General features: G+C 36.4%; 1 protein-coding gene across 5 annotated transcripts in view; it reads left to right on the top strand.

Annotated features, from left to right (window-relative positions):
• The window catches only part of WDR33 (WD repeat domain 33), a 103,559-nt gene that overhangs the window by 33,585 nt on the left and 47,205 nt on the right, over positions 1 to 22,769 (top strand). For all 5 annotated transcript variants that reach the window (XM_033102321.1, XM_033102319.1, XM_033102320.1 and 2 more), the window contains exons 2-7: positions 11,408 to 11,634; positions 13,024 to 13,092; positions 13,681 to 13,785; positions 15,918 to 16,013; positions 16,186 to 16,337; positions 18,043 to 18,140. In XM_033102321.1, the coding sequence (XP_032958212.1) occupies positions 11,431 to 11,634; positions 13,024 to 13,092; positions 13,681 to 13,785; positions 15,918 to 16,013; positions 16,186 to 16,337; positions 18,043 to 18,140 (724 nt within the window). In that variant the 5' untranslated portion in view covers positions 11,408 to 11,430. The remainder of the gene's footprint in view (positions 1 to 11,407; positions 11,635 to 13,023; positions 13,093 to 13,680; positions 13,786 to 15,917; positions 16,014 to 16,185; positions 16,338 to 18,042; positions 18,141 to 22,769) is intronic.

Raw genomic sequence — 22,769 nt, 5'->3', positions numbered from 1 at the left:
TTAGGATGTCTAAAGTCCCAAAAACTGACAACACCAGATGCTGGTGAGGATATGGAGCAACCAGAACTCTCATTCATTGCTGATGGGAATGCAGAATGGTACAGCTATTTTGAACAGTTTCTCAGTTTCTTACAAAACTAAGCATACTTTTACCAGAGGATCCAGCAAGCAAATGAATTGGAAATATGTCCATACAAAAACCAACAGAGGAATGTTTATAGCAACTTTATTTATAATTGCCAAAACTTAGAAGCAACCAACCTGTCCTTTCGTAGGTGAATGGATAAACAAACCATGGGGCATCCAGACAATGGAATTATAGTCCGTGCTAAAAAGAAATGAACTGTTGAATCAAGGAAAAGACCTGATGGGACCTTAAATACATATTACTAAGTGAAAGAAGCCAATCTGAATACATTTGTCAGAACCCATGGGATGTCTCAACATAATAAAGGCCATATATGATAAACACACAGCTAACATCATACTCAATGGGGAAAAGCTAAAAGCATTCCCCTTAACATCAGGAACAAGGCAAGGTTGCCCACTTTCTCCACTTTTATTCAACATAGTTCTGGAAGTTCTAGCCACAGCAATCAGACAAGAAAAAGAAAAGGCATCCAAATTAGAAAGGAGGAAGTAAAATTGTCATTATATGCAGATGACATGATACTATATAGAGAGAACCCCAAAGACTCCACCAAAAAACTATTTGGACTGATAAATAAATTTAGTAAAGTAGCGGGTACAAAATTAATATTCAGAAATCATTTGCATTTGTATACACCAATAATAAACTATCAGAAGGAGAAATTAAGAAAACAATCCCATTTACAATTGCTTCAAAAACTTAGGAATAAAATACTTAGGAATAAATTTAACCAAAGAAGTAAAAACCCTGTACTCAGAAAATTATAAGACACTGAAGAGAGAAATTAAAGAAGATACAAATAAATGGAAACATACCATTGCCATGGGTAGGAAGAATTAATATAGTTAAAATATCCATATTGCCTAAGGCAATGTACAGATTCAACGCAATTACTATCAAACTACCAAGGACATTTTTCACACAAATAAAACACATAATCCTGAAATTTATATGGAACCAATAAAAGACCCCAAATAGCCTCATACTACAAGGCTACAGTGCTCAAAACAGCATGGTACTGGCCTAAAAACAGGCACATAGATCAATGGAACAGAATAGAGAGCCCAGAAATAAATCCATATCTATATGGTCATTTAATCTACGATAATAGAAGCAAAAATTTACCTTGGGGTAAAGACAGCCTATTCAATAAATGGAGCTGGGACATCTGGACAGACACAAAAAGTGACGCTGGACCACCTCCGTACGCCATATAAGAATAAATTCAAAATGGACTAAAGACTTAAATGTAAAATCTGAAACCATAAAACACCTAGAAGAAAATATAGGAAGTAAATCTGAAACCATAAAACACCTAGAAGAAAATATAGGAAGTAAATTTGCAGACATTACCCATAGTAATATATTTACTGATATATCCCCTTGGGCAGGGGAAGTAAGAGAAAAAATAAACATATGGGATTACATCAAACTAAAAAGTTTTTTCACAGCAAAGGAAACCGTCAAAATAAAAAGGCATCCTACTGAATGGGAGAAGATATTTGTCAGTGATACACCTGACGAGGGGTTAATATCCAAAATTTATAAAAATCTCATTCAGCTCAACAGCAAAAAATCAACCCAATTGAAAAATGGGCAGAGGACATGAAGAAACATTTCTCTAAAGAGGACATACAGATGGCAAACAGACATATGGAAAAATGCTCAACCTCACTAATCAGTAGAGAAATGCAGATAAAAATCACAATGAGATACCACCTCACTCCGGTCAGAATGGCTATCATCAATAAATAAAGTGCGGGCGAGGATGTGGAGAAAAGGGAACCCTCGTTCACTGTTGGTGGTATTATAGATTGATGCAGCCACTGTGAAAATCAGTATCAGGTATCTCAAAAAACTGCAAAGGGAACTACCTTATGACCCAGCGATTCCACTCTTAGGTGTCTATCCAGAGAAATTTAAGACGCTAATTCGAAAAAATGTATGCACCCCTGTGTCTATCGCAGCACTATTCACAATAGCCAAGACATGGAAACAACCAAAATACCTATTGGTAGACGACTGGATTAAGAAATTGTACATTTATACAATGGAGTATTACTCGGCCATAAAGAAGAATGAAATCTTACCAATTGTAATGATATGGATGGACCTAGAGAACATTATGCTAGGTGAAATAAGTCAGACGGAGAAAGACAAATACCATATGACCTCACTTATATGTGGAATCTAAAGAATAGAATAAATGAACAAACTAATCAGAAACAGTTTCAGAGATATAGAGAAAAAACTGAGCTTTGCTAGATGGGAGGAGGGGTGGGGGATAAGGGGGAAGGTGAGGGGATTAGAAAGCACAAATTGGTAACCACAAGATGGCCACGGGGGTATGAAAGTCAGTTTGGGGAATATAATCAATAATGAAAGATTTTATAGGGTATCATCAGATGGACACTTGTCTCATTAGGGAGACCACCTCATGGATGATGTAGATGTCTGACCATTGCACTGAACACCTGAAGCGGAATAATAATGAATGTCAACTATAATTTAATATAAATATATATAAATACACATATATATTCACAGGTTGTGGAGTACAGCATGGAGAATAGAGTCAATGGAATTGTAACAGCTATATACAAGGTCAGAGGGGTAGTAGATTCTGGGAGGAGGGTTATCACTTTGTAAGGGGTATAAATGTATTACATTGTTTTTGTACACCTGAACCCAAAAAAATAAAAAAGAAAGAAAGAAAGAAAGAACCCATGGGATGTATAATACCAAGAGAACCCTCATGTGAACTAGTACAGGCTTTGGGTGGTAATGATGCGTCAGTGTTGGTACACTGATTTTAACACACGTACCACAGAACACACACATGCGCAACAGATGTAGTCTGATGCTGGATGTTGTGGGGAGGGGTCTGTGTGTATGTGTGTCCTCTCTACTTTGTCAGTTTTGCTTTGGACCTAATACTGCTTTAAAAAATAAAAGTATATATGTAAAAATACTAAATTAAAAGAAAAGAGTGATAAGCTGTGGCATTCAGACTTGAGTATATGGCAAATATTTTTCTGGAAGGTCAGTGTAGGCAGACTGTTGCCTCAAGAAAAACAACTATTTGTCAGTGATAAAAATTGAATTTTCAAGCAAAAATTAAGAGTTTTGGAAAACTTGTATCTGCTATTTGAGATTGAATTTTCCAATAATTAATAGTTTTTACAAGACCAGTGGTGATTTTAATAAAAACGATTTTTTATGTTTTATAAGAAATGTGATAGTTGGATGTGTATAATTCTGTGGAACCAGTGTTTTCCCAATGATGATTGCATGATGTAACATCATGGATGGATAAAAGTTCCAAAGTGCCAAGTAAACCAGTGCCTTTAAATGTGACAGTTCAGAAAGGATGTTGATGTGATTTCAGATGCCACGTTGCAGTTAATACTTAATAAGCTACCATTGTCAAATTTTGTTGGAATATCAATACCACATGCTCTGAGAAGGCTCTATTGAAAAACTCTTTTTCCAAATACATGTGGGTCCAGAGACTTTTCATATACTTCAGCCCAAATAACAATGCAACAGGTTGAATGCAGAAGCAGATATGAGAATTTATCTGTTTTCAGTTAAGCTAGACTTAAAGAGATGCATAAAAAAATGTATATATATATAAAAAAAACAATGTCACTCTTCTCACTAGTTAAGAATAAAGGGTCTTGAAATAAAAAGTTTAAGAACTTGCTGTTACAAAGAAACTTTCAGAAGTAAGCCATCCAAGTTACTTAGTTAGTACTGTGGTTCTCAAATTTTGCTGTAATTCAGTAGTACCTGGGAGCTTTAAAAAATCTGCTGCCCAGTTAATATTCCACATCATTAAATTAGAATGAAGATGAGAACCTTACAGCCTGGCTTTGGAAACTGCTGGCTTCAGCTCGTACCGTGTTTCCCTGAAAATAAGACTTAGATGGACAATTGCTCTAATGCGTCTTTTGGAGCAAAAATTAATGTAAGACCCGGTCTTATTTTACTATAATATAAGACCGGGTCTTATATAATATGATGCAAATATAATATGTAATATAATAGCAGGTATACTATATAATTAATATAATACCGGGTTTTATATTAATTTTTGCTCCAAAAGATGCATTAGAGCTGATTGGCTGGCTGGGTCTTATTTTCGGGGAACACCGTACTTGAAACTTTGCGTTCCTTATTCCTAATTGGACGTGGGGGGGCACTTTATGTTTACTTACTAGAAAATGCAACATAGTCTTTGTTTTTTTTGCAAAGGTGAATTTAGTAAGGTGAATTAGTTTGCCCAGTTTTTAATTGGTTTAAATAGTTGAGAAATTGTGTAATCCAGTTTAAAAGACAATGTAGAAATGGGGAAATCCTCTTCCTTTGTATGCTAATGACAAGGGAAGAAACCCACACCCAATAACCACTGAGAACAGTTGATGGTACAGATTTCTTTATTTCAGAATCACACTTTTGAAGTAATTGAGTTGTTACTAATTACGTAGACAGCCAGATTTATGGTTTTATGTGCATTATATATTAAAGTTAGCTTTTGAAATGGTGCAGAAAACTAAATGTAAAATACCCAAGTATAGTATCTAGTAACATGCATTAAACTGGTCCAGTGCAGTATCTATTAAAATGTTTCAGTAACTTTATAGCTAAGTATACAGTGGAAGCTGCTTACTGCAAGTTGTGAAGAATTATAAAACTAAGTCTGTGGCTGAAAGCTAGAAAACTCCTACATTGAGAATTCATTAAAATTGATCTTTAATGTCAGGTTTAGTCATCAACAAATTTATGGTAGCAGTCTTAAAATGCTTTTCCCTTTAAGTTGACTATTCAATATGTATGTTCTCAACATGGGTTGTTTGATCTTACAAACTAGTGAATTGCTTGCGTTAACTTTTTAAATTGATTTTTGAGATAATTTTATATTCAATATATTTGTAAGAAATAATACAGAGGGATCCCGTGTACCTTACCTAGTTTGTCCCAGTGGTAACAACTTGCAGAACACAGCATCACAAGTTAAGTATTAAGTATACAAGCTACAGATCTTATTCAGGTTTCCTGAGTTTTATTTGTACTCGTGTATGTGTGTTTCTCTGCAGTTTCATTATACGTGGATGCCCGTGTATTTAGCAGTTCATGACTACGAGAATTCCTCTTTTTGAAACACACCTCCACCCCCATCCCTAATTCCTCGCAATCACTAATTTGTTCTCTATTTCTGTCATTTTGTTATCTCAACAGTGTCATAAATGGAATCATACAGTATGTGACGTTTTTGGATAGGTTTGCATATCTATTACCACCGTCAAATGCATAATCGTGAACTTTTAGAAACTACTTGTTTTAACAGTTGCCTTGTTTATTCTTTAGAAGACTATGGTCTCAGTATAATTTCTCCTGATTTGTTCAGGATTCACATTTATTAAAGATCGGACAATGTTGGTGAATTGTTGGTGAATTTGTTACTGATCTTATTTACCACTCATGCAGTTCCCCTCAAAGTTCTGTGACAGATTAGGTATCAAATCTCTTTGAGGGTAGATTATCCATGTCCAGGACCTACTGGTCTGGAGATACATAATCTAAAATAGAGGTTCCTAGGCCGAGGTTCTGATCTTGGTGGCCGGGTTTGTGTTTATGAGAGTGGGGATCTTAAAACCATTTATTATTTTTAAAAGTCCTACAGTAATTGTGCTTGCTACCTTAGTTATTTAATGCATCAATAATTTGCTTTTGGTTAGAATTCTTTCATCTCATTTTGCGAAAACCAGCTTTCTTGTGGTGATCACAAGCTCTGACAGTGGTTGACACAGTAAGAATTGTTGGATATGACCGTTTGACCACACTGGGGCCATAGCTCCTCCTGCCAGGCGCAGTACCCACAGCGGGGGCAGGCGCTGGGGGTGAGTTTCTTGGGCTGTAGACACAGTGGCAGCAGGAATTAGGTGTTCAGAAGCAGAAGATGCATGGGTAAGAAATCCTGCCAGTTTTCACTTACTGGCTTGTTAAAGTTAAGCCATTGTTTTCACTTTTGACAGATTAACAGGAAGAAAATACTTTTTTTACATCATGACCCAGTGTACATACATGTACAACTGAAACAGAAGTTTCACAAAAGCAGTTCTTTCCTTTAAAATGTGCAATTTAATCTTATATATTCCTTTTTTTTTTTTTTTTTTTGTAGCAATGCTGGTTGTCAGCTACATTGATTGCAGGAACCACCAATAGGGTGTGACCTCTCATTTTAAAGAGGAAACACTACTTTAGGCCCATTCACGACGCTTCAGGTCATAGGGTTATTTTGATGCAGAGCCTCAGTTCTGCCCTCCTGAATCGTAGCTTAAAGCTCTTTTTATTCAATTGTGTTAAGCATTTAATAGTGATTTTGGATGAATTTGTGGAAAAAACTTGTAATCATGAAGGTCATGTTCCTGTAAAAATATATCTTTCACCTCTGTTTTAGTTGGAGATCTGCTGTGGTAGTTAAAAAAGTCAGAAATGTTTGGTTGGGAAAAAGATTATGCTGGCCATGGTATGCTGAGTGAATGAGAGTGTCATTTTGTTTCCTCACTGTGTCTTTTCCGCCCACTTCTACCCAAAATTTAAACTCCTTAAGGCTGAATTACGCTGTAAGCACCCTATGTGGTATCCCTGTTGCCTATACAGTTCCTGGCAGACAAACATAGTGGATTCTCAGCGCAGTAGTAGATTCTCATATTGCTTTCTTTTTGAGCTCTTCTCTTCTGATAAACTTGGCGGTCTCTGTGGGGGGGGGGGGGGAGAGGTGTGTGTGTGTGTGTGTATCTTTAGTGACTATTCAGTAAAGTAGTTACTGCTTGCTGATTAGCTCTTGAAGTTAATTGCATTTCTTATTATGCTTCCCCATGCCACTGATTTTTCAACTGTTTCAACAATTCCTAAGTGTGTGTGTGTACACAGTTTGTAACTAACTAGTGACTTTGGTGTGCCTGACTATTGTATATTAATAAATCTTTCTATATAATTTCCAATTTAAGTCTCACCTCTCTTATGAATCCCTTCCTGTTCATTCTACTATTTATTCATTGTTGCTCCAGTTTTTGAGGTGTTGTTAGTACTTGTAAACAGTTTTTATTTAATTAGAGGTTTAGGTTCAATACAATGAGTTATTGTTTAATAGTATGGTTCTACAATGTAAAATTTGTAATGACTTTAAGCATTTATGGTTTTTTTCTATCTTCAGATATAATTTTGGTTATACCACATGACTAAGATTATAAAAGTAATTATTTTATAGTAGTTGGGACAAGAAGGAGAATTGCAGTGCTAGTATGGACTTATGCACACAAATGTTGGAGAACTAAGTCTGGATATTTTCATTTTGTTAAACAGACCAGTCACTACACTGGCAAAATAGTATCTTTAAGAAAAAGGATCTTGGAAGTGAGGTCTGTTAAGCTCATTCTCCAGGGTGCAGAGAAACTGAGTGGCTTGCCTTCCCTGGGGGCTAAGGATATGCTACACTTTGTGAATCCGGAAGTCTTTGTAGTTACCAAAAATCGAGATGGGGACCAGATACTACAAAGGCTGAAATTAGGAGTGAAAAGCACTGAATCAGCAGTGTTGCTGTACCTGATGCGGGCTGGGCCCTGCATAAAGTCGTGCTGACTGCTTGTGTGTGTGTGACGTGATGGATTCAGTTTCAGGTGGAGTTTTTACCTTAGTGATTTGGTTCTAGTGTTACTGTGTACTTAATAACCATAGGCAGATTACTTGTCCTCTTTCTACCCCAGCTTCTCTCTCTCGGCCCCTCCTCCAACCCCTCTGTCTCCCTCGCTCAGCCTCCACACCAGATACGAGATGAATATGCTTTGGGGGCACGCCTGAGTTCTAGTTTAAGTTGTGAATACTGCAGTGAGTAGAAATCACAGTTATTATTTGTATGAAGAATAAAGTTCTTATTTCTTTTTCTGCATTTGGCCCGATATAATTCTTTGAAGTATAGTCCTGAGTGAAGCCTGAAGGATAGATAGTCTTAGTGACTTGAGTGATGGATGGTTCTTTCTGTCTGGGTCACTGAGTTTTCAGCCTCGTGTTGAGTTTTCTGCTGTCTTCAGAGAAAGCTGTGTGTCATTATTGCTGAAATCTTTTGGTAACCCATGTTGAAGGGGAGTCAGGAGGTCCAGGTATTTTGCTGTGACTCTGCCACTGTTAATAGTTAGCTAGGGCCGCCACAACAAAGTACCATAGACTGGGAGGCTTAAACAACAGAAGTTTATTCTCGCAGTGTTGGAGTCCCAGACAGGTGTGAGCTAGTTGGTTCCTTCTGAGGCCCCTCTCCTTGGCTTGTAGGTGGCCGTCTTGCTCTGTGTTCGCATAGCCTTTCCTTCTGTGAGTGTCTTTGTCCAATCTCCTCTTGTAACTATGCTAGTCACATGGATTAGGGCCCTATCTCCAAATACAGTCCCGTTCTGAGGGTAGGACTTCAACATGAACTTGGGGGGCACAGTTTAGCCCTTAACAGCCACTAAGAGGCTGTATTTTGAGTTGGGGTGGATCCTATCAGTTTGCAGAAAGCGAAGCTGAAGTGTGTAAGGCATGTATGAAGACTGGTCACTGTATTGTGAGGAGTTTTGTCTCTGTTTTATTTTAGGGCTGGGTCTTGATTTAGAATGTAATTGTATTTTTTGTTTTTATTTTTCTTGATGGACCTTTATATCTGGAACACAACATTCAAGGAAAAGTTAAAGGACTTTTTCAGAACAAGTTTTACTCAACAAATTTTCCACGGGAAGATTCTTCCACGCTCTATAAAGTTTAATATGAGGGAGTATAATTTTCTCTGTTGAACATATGAATTATTCAAGAGTGTTAGTAACAACATACTGATTATTTTGCATTTGACTTCAGTCATTTTCCTAAGTAGAGCCTTAATTTGGCTTTTGGGTAGTGCTTTGCCTCCATGGACCCAGCACCCAACTTCAGCACCATCACCTTTCTGTTACTGTTTCATCTACCCTCCAGCAAAATTTTTTCCAATGGATTAAATTCTTTAACTGAGGTAAAAGTCACATAACAAAATTCATGGTTTTAACCATCTTAAAGTGTCCAATTCAGCATTACTTAGTACATTCATAGTGTGTGGCAGCCACCACCACCTCTGTCTAGTTCTCAAACATTTTCACCACCCCCAAAGGAAACCTCATTCCGTTTTCCTCCCTTCCCCCTGCGCTGGCAACCACTAATCTGCTTTCTGTCTTTGTATTAGCCTGTTTTAGATTTTTCATATAAGTGGAATCATAATATGTGATCTCTTGTGTGTGGCTTCTTTTACTTACATAATGTTTTTGAGCATGTTGTAGCATGTATCAGTACTTCATTCCTTTCTTGGCTGAATAAATTTTAAGCCTCCTTTGATATGTGTAAAAATCTTTATTCTCATTTGATATTAATATTAGAAACTAGACTATTGGGATAATTTTATTAGAATATAATGAGATATTTTATGATTGTAAAGGGAAAAAGATAGTAATTTTAAAATATCCCTTTCATACATACTTTTAGAATTACTGGCCTTGATGTCTAAATGGAAGCCATTAGTTGAAAACTGGATGCTGAAACTTAGTCACATTCATGGCATAGCTGAGTAAACAGATTCCTTCACCAACTTTTTTATTAAATCAAATACTTTAGTGCATTTTGTATGTTCTAATTTAATTCACACGCAGCCTTAAGAGATAGAATGTTTTCCATCTTATTGCAAATGAATATTTGAGACCTTCTGGGATTGCTCCAGACTAGTGGAAATAATAGGTATTAAATGCATATTTTATTGCACTATCTATTTTTGATGCTGTGGGAGTCAGGACTTGTCCTCCATCTTTTCACAGCTCCTCCTCCTCCTCATTACTGTTATTCAGTGGCTTCAGGACAGACTAAAGTCACAAAGATGAATGAGGTAGTATGGTACTAAGAATATTTTCATCCAAAGGAAATCATAATTTTTTTTCATGTCCTTAAATTAAGGAATGCTTTGAATAAGGAAAGGCATATATTAAGAATATAGAAAAATAATGGAGAGTACAGTCTTTCCTGCTTTTAAAACAAAAACAATTGTGGAAATACTACTAATTAACATTCTTTTTTTAAAAATATGCAGAGGTGGAATTTATTAACCATATGCTAGTGCCAACACTGTCCAAATAGTCAGTATTTTCATGCTATTGATTGCATTGTGTTAGTGAGAAAGCACTATGATTATAGACTTATTTTCTGAGTTCTCTGTTTGTGAAATCCAGAAGTGAATAATCCATATTATCTAAAAAACTATCTGATGACAAGAAGCTCAACTTTAAAAATTACAAATGACCAATCTTCTAAAACCCTGGGTGTTTGCTGTTGTAATTCATTTATAGACTGCTTATACATAGAAAAATAAGACTGAGAAATTAACCATCAGATTCTATTGAAGTGTCTCCCACCCCATGCAGAGAATGATTACAGATGGTCTTGCTAACATTCTTTATGTGTTTTCATGGTTTGATTTTAAAAATATGCTTAAAATGTGTTTTTAAGTCATGCATATGTATATTATTGGAATGTAACTTTAATGGGAGAGTTTTAAAGTTGAAAAACTATAAGCTCTTACCAGTTTTTCTGTTCAGATGTTAGCTTAATGTTGCCTGTATAAATGTATAAATACACATACTGAGCAATACATTACTTGGGGCCTGAAATTGTATACCTGTACTTTTAGCATTCATATGAAATAGGATAACCTATTCCTCTTTCTACACTATTCTTAGGAAATTTAAAAAGACAGAAGTCAGGTTTTAAAATTTTTTAGTGACTTTTGTATAAAATGAGTGTCTTAGGATGCGCTTAAAATAATCGTTTTACCATCAAACATCTAATGAAAATTTCATTTAAAAAATGTGAACAGTTCTCAGTGATTCTACTTCAGTGATTCCTCCCTCTCCCCATCACCCCCACCCCCAAATGCACAGCACACAACCCACTCCAAGCTGCTACTGATTGTGATTTTTCCTTCCATCTGAATTTTATAACCAGTGCTTATTAGCACTTATCCTATGAATTGGCCTTTTTCAAATTTGTAACTGGTCTTTGCCATTAAATCTAAGAATTCATTTTGTAAATAAGTTGAGTAAAAGCTAGAAATGATGCATATTAGAGAAAGGAAGAGAAGTGTAAAAATGTTCATTTGAAAATGTTTTCATTGCTGATATTTGTAGTGAAAGTACTTTTTCCCTACCCTAGTGTCCTAGAAAGAAAACATCACCATGGCTACGGAAATTGGTTCCCCTCCTCGTTTTTTCCATATGCCAAGGTTCCAACACCAGGCACCTCGACAGCTGTTTTATAAGCGACCTGATTTTGCACAGCAGCAAGCAATGCAACAGCTTACCTTTGATGGAAAACGAATGAGAAAAGCAGTAAACCGAAAAACTATAGACTATAATCCATCTGTAATTAAGTATTTGGAGGTAAGTCCAGTTCATGTGCTTCAGGTGACCAAACTTTGGTTTTTTTCAAAAGGAGAAAGTTTTTTAAATGCAGGATAATAAGTATATTTGTGCTTCTTGAATTAGTACGATTTCAAATGAGACTAATCACCAGTACTTAAAAAAAAAAATCTTTGTATGAATCATCTTCACAAAAATTATTAAAGTTAGATTCCAGTTTAGAAATAAGGTTTGTCCTGAAGGTTCACAACAAATCTCAGAAGAGGGTACTTTAATACTTAGGCTAGCCTTAAAATTCTTGTTAAACCCATAGTGTATATGAAATGTTAAAAAGACTCCCAACATAGGAATATTTCCATGAGAACGTCCTTTCAGAAGAGCACCTTTGCGTGTCTGAGACACTGGCACTAGGAACCTGGACTCTCCTAGCCCCTGGGGGGAGGTAGGTAGCTCTTGGAGTTAGGGAGAAGGGCTCCACCTGCTTGAGGGCGGAGCACCTGCCACAGTCCGTCCTATAGGGGAAAGCACCTCCCGAGATGGCAAATAAAGGGAGAGTAGGGTTCGCTGACACCTCTGTCAGCTTGACGTTTGATGTTTCTCCCTTTTGAGTTCTTTATTTAGTTGTCTTAACGTAGGAATTAGCCTCTGTGATTTGCTTTCCATCACTAACTCCTATTGCTTTAATTGGGTTTTGGTCTGTCTGCTCTGGCTTCCCATGGAGAACATTAGTCTGCTTTTCATTCCCTGAGACCTGTTGTTAGTGACCTATTTGTATATTGGGCATAATTAGTATATTGCCAGCACATACCGTGTTTCCCTGAAAATAAGACCTAGCCAGACAATCAGCTCTATAAGCTCTATTATATAAGACCGGGGACTGGTGCCTTATGTAATGTAATATAAGACCCCGGTAAATAAGACTGAGGTCTTATATTAATTTTTGCTCCAAAAGATGTATTAGAGCTGGTTGGCTGGCTGGGTCTTATTTTCAGGAAAACGTGGAGAAAAAATTCATTCAAAGGTAAAGACAGATTTAGGCTTTTCCATGTATTTAGTTGAAAAAGTAGACTAGGAGACTTTGAGAGGAATTGTTTTGTGTTGAGGCTTTTGAAGGAAGTGGGAATGTATCTCTACCCCTTACCCTTTTTCCTTTATTACAGTGTGTTGGAGTCAGCAGCATCTTGGGTGATTGGTTGGGGGTAATGTGTGTAAGGAAAGGAGGGAAATTCTAAGCGTTGTCAGTAGGATACGATGCCAACCTATTAACATGTTTTAGGACATAATGAATAAATTTTAATTGTGTTTTTCCCCTATTTAATAATGGCCTACATTTTGTTAATATTTGCTTTAGTTTCACATTGAATGCAATTAGATCATATGTCAATTGATTAATTAATCTGTTTTTAACAGAATAGAATATGGCAGAGAGACCAGAGAGATATGCGGGCCATTCAGCCTGATGCAGGTTATTACAATGATGTAAGTATGAGATGTGTCATTTAGCTTCATCACACCTCTTTGTTTGGACATGTGAACTGAACATATGTGATCTCAAATTCAAACATGGACTTAATCTCTTGACATCTTTATAGTTAAAACAAAACATTCTTAAAGGGATAATATAACATACCTGTGTAAACCAAAGGTTATTTTTTATTTTTTTATCTCAAAATTTTCCTTTTAATCTAATGACAGTGAACTTTTGATGTATGGCTTAAAGCAGCAGTGTCCAGCAGAATGTTGCACTGCCTCAATGTCTGTGTAACAGGAAAGTTAATTTTAACTTTGGCTTTATTGTGAACATGCTTAATTGTGTTGACTTTGAGAAGTAATTGGGGAAATCTGGTACTTGATTTTATTGTTTAGTAGTAATGGGCATTTAACTTGCTTGTATCTCAGTTTTCTTCATTTAGTTAATATAGACTAATTATAGTCTGTTGTTATAGTTTTTTTGAAAGTCCTGTATAGTCCTGAATGTTGAAATAATAACTTTGCCATGTCCCAGGTTTATGCCCTATACACAATCAGGAGCTCTTAAAACCCAATTTTTTTCTTTTTTTTTAATAGCTCGTCCCACCTATAGGGATGTTGAATAATCCTATGAATGCAGTAACAACAAAATTTGTTCGAACATCAACAAATAAAGTAAAGTGTCCAGTATTTGTTGTTAGGGTAAGTATTCTCTTGGGTATTTTTGGAAAAATTAATTCTGAGTTAATCTGTAAATATATTTAACAGGACAAAGAAAATTAAACATTATTTTAAATGTATATCTGGGATAAAAATCAGTGTATTGCTAATAATTTTATTTTGGAACACCCAATTATTTATCCATTGTATCCACATTTAGTAAGATATTACTTTTGGATTATTTTCTTCATGTTGCAATTTTCATAGAATTCCTTCTGAGCTGGCCAGGCCATGGATATATATTGCAGCAGGTCTCTGACTTGCTCTTGAACAGGAATGCTTTTGTTGCTGTTTAGAAAGTGACATCTTAAGGTAAATGAAAACTCTTAGGTGTCACTAGGAAGGAAAATATCTGAGAAGAGCTGAAGACCAATGGTAGACCATAATTGTCAGCTCCATGAAGGTACATAGTAGGTACTCAGTATAAGACATTTCACTGAAATTGTTCAAATATAATTTTAAAATAAATAGTACATTGATATGGCTCAAAATATTAAAATTTGAAGGGGTTTGCAATAAAAAGTCTTGCCATTTCTGTTTCCCAGGCATCCAGTTATTATAATATTCCCATAGATAATAGTATAATCATTTTCTTTGTAATTTCCTAAGTGACAATGCACAATATCAAGTCTAGAAACGTAGGATAGTTAATAGTCAAAGTTGAGCAAACAAGAATTGAAAAAAAAAAAAAAAGGGACAGAGAAAAGAGTCATAGCAAACGTTGTGGCAGATGAGCAGACTAAGCCAGTCCTCTAATGAGAGAGGTGTGATAGACAGCACTGGGAACTGAGAAGGGTGGGACAAGATGCTGATTTGATCTCCATAAAAGTGGTGCAGTCAGTCTGAGGCCTTCCATTTGCTTCCGAGGCCTAAAGCAGTAGAAACATCAGTCAAGAAACACTTAATTTCAGTGGCCTTCGTGTTAGGAGGATAATTTTGTTTGCCAGGGAGTTTGGTAAAAGGGGTATGATGTGCAGCTAATTTCAGTATCCTTTTAGTATAACCCAGAACACCTTTTAGAAGTGAATAATATCTGAGCATTCTGTATCCTGTTACCTTGTTAGACGAGTAAATTTCACATTTGAGGATGAAGCTAAAAGATCTTAGGAGAAATATGCACATATAGAGGCATAGTCCAAATCAGAAGGTATTAAGACATAAAAACTGGATCCTGCCTACAGTTTGGCTGCCTGTAGTATTTACTGGGTTGGGATTCATAGCAGGTAACAGAACGGAGGATTTTATTCATAATAATTAAAATCACAATCTACAGGTAAGCAATAAAAAGTCAAATTGTCATCCATTCTGCTTAATTTACCATCCTGCTGTTCCTATAAGCACACTGGTATTTTTCAAGTGTGTCACAGCTTTTATTTGGGAAAACAGGATTGTTGTATTGACATCTTGTGTATTTACATCTTCTAAGTGTTTTGAGTTAATAAACGTGTCACAGATTCCTTTCAGTATGAAGATTGTGACATTAAAATATTGGTGTAGTGTTAGTCATGAATCTATTATATTACATCTTTTTTGAGAGTAGATCAGCATAAGACTTTTACTGCTTGATACTGTGAATGGAGGAGAGCTTAAAAACGTTTTTTTAGTACATTTAGTTTCCAGTTAAAGTTAGATGGTCTTGATGTTCCTTAAATTGGAACTTACTGTTACGCTGTTTTTTCATAAAACACTGGTAACTTTTCTGCCTGAATTAGTCCACTAGCTGTCAGTCCTTGGGTTTTTCTGGTGACCAACCATCTGTCTTATTTATGTAGTCTGCCATGTATTCTAGGAAAATGAGGTCTATGCAGATTTTGTTTTGAAATGCTCTTTAGAGTACATAGACCTGTATAACTTAGCAAGGTACTTATAGTGCACTTACTATTTTTAATTTGATCAGTGAGCTAAAGTACTAGAGCTTTCCCTGCAGTGTTAATGAAGTTCTTTTCTGACAAAGCACTTGCTTATAAGTCTGAGCTACACTTAAGAAAAGTCGGTATCAGCTACTTAGTGTTGGTTATTGGATATTTTGTAAATAAAGACTTTCTAAGTATTTAAAAATTATTTAGGATTGAGGATTTGTGGCCTTGTATAACCTATTTTCTTTTCTTTCCCAGTGGACTCCAGAAGGAAGACGGTTGGTCACTGGAGCTTCTAGTGGAGAGTTCACCTTGTGGAATGGACTCACTTTCAATTTTGAAACAATATTACAGGTAACAGTAATCATCAGATGGTAGCATCTTTCTGTGGTACTATTAAGTAACTTTGTTGGCCTTTTCAACTTAACAATTGGACAAATCAGTTTTGAGTTAATATATACTCCTATAAAGCCTTCCATCGTATATTACTGCATATAATGTTTACAGATGTTTTATGTTTTCACAGGCTCACGATAGCCCAGTCAGGGCCATGACTTGGTCGCATAATGACATGTGGATGTTGACAGCAGATCACGGAGGATATGTGAAATATTGGCAATCGAACATGAACAACGTCAAGATGTTCCAGGCACATAAGGAGGCGATTAGAGAGGCCAGGTTTATACACAATATACCATTTTCTGTAGTCCCTATTGTCATGGTTCAGTTACTCTCTAAGTGTATTCTGGGTGCAGAGATGCATGGGCTCTGTCAGAATCTGGGAAACTTTCTGCACCCTATAAACACAGTATTTTTCTTTGTTTTCACACATTCACCATTTTGCTGGCACCTTTCTGAAGTAGTGTTGTCCTGGTATCAGCCTTTACAATATGTTAGCGATGTATTGTCTGCCACATTTTGCACTGGTTTTCTCTTTTCATTTATGGTTAATAATGTGTATACGTCATTCCTTTTTATTACCTACTGTGTAAGACAAGAATATTTCATTCCAAATAAAGAATTCAGTCTTTAATTATACAACTGAATAAAATCTAAAGCCTACAGAAAACACTTTCAGAGTTCACACAAAATACAAGAAAAAAAGGCTTAAAGGCTTAAGTGAAGACCTGGTTGGCTTGGTTATGCCACAACTTCAAAGGAAAGTATAGTAGGTCCAAAAACTCACAAATAAGCCTGGATATGGCACACATTAATGGAGTAATGAATGGGTTCTTCAAGCTTTGAAACTGTAAGCAGACCATTGTCAAGAAGACTCTAGGACTTTCTTCTGATTCACTGTTGATAACATCAGTTATGCAAATGTATAATTGGAATTTAAAATATTTTCAGTGAGCTGTATATTTTTACATATCAATGAGATATGTATAGTAAAACTGGAAGAAGAAAGTTTCAGAAACCAGCCTGAAGAATTGCTGCAGCCTCAGAATAAAGCTAAGCAGCATTCTTCATGGTGTGCCACCCATGTGTGGTCGGGGGTTGGCATCTTTATAGAAACACCACCCACTGTAGTCACCATTTCTACTTTCAGAATCTTAACAAAAATTGTTGGATAACATGCTTCTGCCAAGACTTTGCTGTAGTGTCTTGCCCATACATTGAGTTTTTAGTGGGTCCTTTTTTAGTCACAGGATTTAAAAGTTCTTAAGGGAGTTCTTAGAGTTAGATGAGAAGCTCGATGATCTGATCTCACCACAGGGAGGAAAAAATGGCTCCCTCCTTTGCAGTGGGTCCTTTGGCTTTAAACACAGGTCTGAATGTCCCTAAGTTAAAGTTTTTGTCAAAAGGTGCAACATTTATGGAATAGCTCGCCAGGAAGAAGGTGTGAAAGTTTTCCACAGACCTTTTAAGTAAATGGGGAACATCTTATGTAGGGATGTTTAGCAACAAGTCCTTAAATAGCCTGCTCGAATTTTTTCAGTTTGTTAGTTCATGAAGTGTGTGAGGCAGAAGTTGATGCTAACTTTTTGAGCAGTGTTCTATGTGATTTAAGAGACTGTTTCCAGGAATATTGCAGAAACAATTCATTTAGTTTGTACACTTAAACAAGCTCCATGTTTTCTGTTGGTACGATAGGAAGTAGTGTGCTGTGGGGCGCATGGCTAGCGTTAGTAGTAATAATACACTTGTAAAGTGCTCTGATACTGGTGATGGAACGCTAAGAAGCAACTACTCTATTGAATTCTTCTTTTGATGAGATGCAATTGTTAGCTGACAACGTTCTCTTTAAGGCGCCTTCACTGTTGGATACCTCCCTCTTCTATTTATAACGCAGCACACTGTTTTTATTTTTCCCTGTCTGAGAAGTGCAGGTAATCTGTTAAATGCTGACTTCTTTCCCCTGCTGTGTGTCTTCATGTAACAGTTTCTCACCCACGGATAATAAATTTGCTACATGCTCTGATGACGGCACTGTTAGAATCTGGGACTTTCTTCGTTGCCATGAGGAAAGAATTCTCCGAGGTACGTGTACTAACAGTACTGATTGGAATATTTAAATAGGGAAAGCATTTGTGGTTAAATCTTCACAGTGCCACAATGCCAGCTTACATCTCCATTCAATTTTCTTACATATACACCATCTTAGTCAGGCTCTTTAAAGAAACCCAAACTCTGGTTCACAATCATTTTGTAGATTTATACTACTAATGTTATCTTTGAATTCTTTGAGCTATAAATTAAATACAATTGTTCCCCTTCTTCACCCTCTTCCCCCCAATTACTTGCTTATCTGTATGCATCTTTTAGGGCTGTATTCCTTTTCCTGTCTTGTACCCAGGATACCTTTCTCCAACATACTGACACTAATTTTATTTAGATAGTTCACATTCTCCTGGCAGTTTTTTTACAATGTGAATCAACTGAGGCGTTAATAGCTGCACTTCTTAGTATTGCTGTTTCTGAAAGCTGCTAGTTTGTCAGTATATAACATTTGTACTACATGGCCCATTTGTTACTAAATTTTGGAGGGATTCCTTGTTTACTTTCATTGATACCATAGTTATAAACTAACATCTTACAAAAGAAGTCCATATTTTCACTTGGCTTAGCTTAGTTTTAAACTTATAAAGCAGGCTGTTGAAATACTAATGGTATATCACCATTGATGTGAATTCAGTGGTGTTAGAGTTACGGAATTAACTATGTTTTACATATGCAATACAAACATTGAAACACAAACATTTATCCTTCTAACTAAATCTCGTTAGTTTATTGTTAACAAGGGAAGGTACTTTTCTCAAGTGCTTCATTTGAATCTGTCCTGATTTAACCAAGAGGACATTCTATCCCATACTCTGGATTTCAGTATGCCATGCAAGTAACAGCTTCATCTGGTACATAAATGGCTGGGGGATGTATGGGTGCCATAGTCATTGGGTGTCAAGGAATTACTGTTTCGGTATTTCCCCTTCTGTTCAAGAGTCAGCAGGGTTGTCTTGGTTGAATTGTAAGTTTTTTACAATTTTTCTGAGCTTTATTTGCAGCATATAGTGTTGATGCTTTCTAGACAAGAAAATAAATGCTCTTGATATTTAACCCATACTTCAAGCCAGTATTATTTTTTTAAATCACATTTGCTTACACACTCCTGGTCTTGCACGTCATGTGTGGGTTCATCCATAGTACTGCATCGTGGTAGCTAACATGAGGACCTAGTACCTATCAGATTGTAGGGGTGTCCTCACTATGGGGGTCACACTATTGTACCACATCTGAACTAGATGGAGTCTGAAATCATTGAGTCTGAGTTGTGTTATGGGTGAGTACCATAACCTGAAAGGCTTAAGTGACATGTTTAATGTAAAATAAGTTCCAAGCCAGGACTAGAATCTTATCACTTAACTCCTAGGCTAATGTTACACTAATGTTGTATCTTTTTTCACTATTAGAAGTGTTAGCTATTAAAATAGAAATAAGATAAACAACTTTTCTAGGCTTTGAAAATCTTAAGAAATATAGAGGAAACAAACTAATTTATTAAAAGTGATTCTGGACTATCAAAAACAAGTTCATTTTACAAGGGGCTAGGACTAGAATAACTGGAGTCCGATAGAAAATCACTGTGCATCTTAGATGAAAAAAAAAGAAAACCTACTATATGATAACATTTTCAATCCCAATTTCCAGTGAAGTGTTACTCGGTTTGGGTAATGAAACTATTTCTAAATAGTGCTTAGGAACTTTTCCTCTGAAATTTAGAGTGTATGTGAGATGTTAACTAGCAGTTAAATATTTTCATATTTTGAGTTCAGGTGAATTCGGATAAACTGGGTGCTAAACCATTACCTGTCCTTAAAAAATACACCAATATCATGTCTATGTTGATTAAAAGTTGAGTTTTATTGTTTATGGAGGGGCTCTTTTTAAGTTTTTACTATGGAAATTTCAAACATGCACTTCCATGTACTTTCAGGATTTCTGTTCTAACATTCATGTTTTTGCTTTAAAAAATACTCACTTTCTGAGTTTTTTCTTAGTTTCTCAGTGAGTATAGCAACAAGTATGACTATTTTAAATCAAGTTAATTTTACCACTCAAGTAGTAGTTCTAATAGCAGGCCTGGTATAGTAGACGAATTATTAGACTCCAAGTATCCATTTTCCGTCATTCCTCATTTTTCTGAATTTGCTGAACTTGAGAGATAATTATACAATAATGAAACCAATGTTGTTATAATTTTCCTATCCTTCACTTGGTGGGTTGGGGATTGGGGGTGATGGCTCTCCAGTACATAAAGTCAGACATATGGGGATAAGGACACATGGTGTCACAAACCTCACAGACCCTGCACCATCGGACAGGTGTCCGTGTTGTGCCTCTGGCCCTCGCTTGAGACTGAGTGTTAAGAAAATCCAGGGAGGTTTGGTTTGAAAAGGAGGTTTGTGATCATGTAGTCCAACTCTTTATCAAATCCTTAACCTTTCTGCATCATTCCTAAAAAGCAGTCTTCTACTTACAAACATTTTAGTGATACAGTATTCTCTACCTCACACTATTACCTTTTCCAATTTTAGATAGCTCTAGTTTTCAGAAAGTTCTTGTATTATATCATAAATCTGCTTCCTTACAACTTGTCCTGCCTTCTGGAACGTGATTAAGTCTGTACTCTCTTCTACACAGCAATTTCTGAGTATTTGCAGACAGCTTTCATGTCTTCTGAATGAGGTCTTTCCTCTGTAAGCATACAGAACCCCATGCGTGGCAGAAGCCAGGATACCCTACTGTTCAGTGTAGAACTAATTAACTGTCGTTAGTGTCCTTTCTGAGGCTGTTTTTAAAGCTTTTTGGAAAAGGAAGAAGTCACACGAGAGAAAGTAATCAGTATTTTTAAGGTAATGATGAGCATAGATCTGTTGTCAGGGGACTTGCTACTCAGAAGGCCGTGGTGATTGGTCCGTATGTATGAAAAACAGTCACTTAAGAGACAATATAGTGCAGCATTGAGGTGCAAGTTGGCGTAATTTACACACATTTATCCTTCTAGTATGAGTCACAGCACCCAATTTGTGTACTGGGATTGAAATAACATTTAAGCACCAGGAGTACACGGGCCTCTAGGTTACTGATGTTTATACATTTGACTTCAGGTGAAATAGACCCATTAAAATCGGTTTATTTCATTAGCATAGGCTGTACATGCTACCACAGGTATAATTTTTTTTTTAAGTTATGACATCATCGTCATGCTTAAAGTTTAGAGGGGAAGGTAAGATATTTTCACAAATTTAAGATGTTGGATAATACGGGAGTAGAGTCATGACAGTGTTAGAAGTGTAGTTTTGTCAGTGTATAGTTAGAAGCAGATCACTTATGACTAGCTAAAAGGTAAATGAGAAGCATTGAAAATATGGAATCAGTAAGAATACTGACATTGATTTTAGTGAGAAGCATAATATCCTTGAAAAGAATCCAGTCTGCAAGTTTCAGTGTGCTTGAATTTCATTTTACCTTCCTGATTTTAACAACAGTAGCTGACACATTACACTTACTATGTGTCAGGCATGTTCTAAGTACTTCATTTAATAACCCTATGAGATAAACACTGTTTATTCCACATTTTATAAATGAATAACCAAGGTAGGAAAAAATTAAGGAAGCCTGCCCAAGGTCATATAGCTTGTAAGAGGAGCTGGGGCTAGGATTTGAGCTCAGGTTATTTGGCTCCGGAGTTCACACTCTTACCCACTGTTAAAGTGCCTCTTTTGTGTTTTAAAGTATCATCAGCACGGGTGCCTGATAATCAGCAGTACGCCTTCCTGACCCATGATGACAGAATTGTAAAGTTGTTCTGCAAGAGGAGAGCAGTGTGGGTTGGGAGAACTCGTTTATGTTTTCAAGTTCATTTTACCACTCTTCTTTAATATTATTCCTCTAGGTCATAGGTTTTCCATGTATGATATAGTTAACAACAAAAAATGTAACTCAATAGTTCAAACTTCAAATGGATTATAAGATACACACGGGGTTGTGTAAATAGAACGTGGATATAGGGGTTATACTAAGACTCGGGAGGTACGGTCTGTTTGCAGTTTTCAAATATAGCACTCATGGAGAGGAAATGAACCCGAGGACGCATAGCTTAGTAAGTGCTTGTATATCCCTTCCTGATTGCATTCGACTGTGGTTTCTAATAAAGGAGACCAACCCGTCTGCAAAGATCTGTTGGTTCAGCAGTGTGGTTTTGAACTGTGTGAAGATATGTTTACAAAATTTGAATGTTCCGAAAGTCTCGGATGCTTTTTATTGGAAATAATTTCACTTACTAAAGTAAAATTGGCAAACCACGTAGTTTGTGATTAAAGGACCTAAGTTACTGTTTTACAAAATATTCCGTAAAATCCTGTCTATTCTCCCCAAGATGAAAAACAGAAACACCCAGCTTCCTTTAAAATAGCTTGTAGCAGAATAACTCCTTCCAGTAACATAGTCTGTTTTAGTATTAAAAGCACTTTAGGTACATCTCATTTCGTCAGCCAGCCAACAACCATGTGGGCCCATTTTACCTAGGGACACCTACTACCTCTACCTGGGTTTCCTTGTTTTGAAGAAGAGTTTATTTAACCTCTGTTCCCTTTCTCCTCTGTTCTCCTA

This window comes from Rhinolophus ferrumequinum, unplaced genomic scaffold (genome assembly GCF_004115265.2).
Source record: "Rhinolophus ferrumequinum isolate MPI-CBG mRhiFer1 unplaced genomic scaffold, mRhiFer1_v1.p scaffold_84_arrow_ctg1, whole genome shotgun sequence".
Taxonomy (NCBI): Eukaryota; Metazoa; Chordata; class Mammalia; order Chiroptera; family Rhinolophidae; genus Rhinolophus; species Rhinolophus ferrumequinum.
This window is presented reverse-complemented; position numbering and strand designations above follow the sequence as displayed.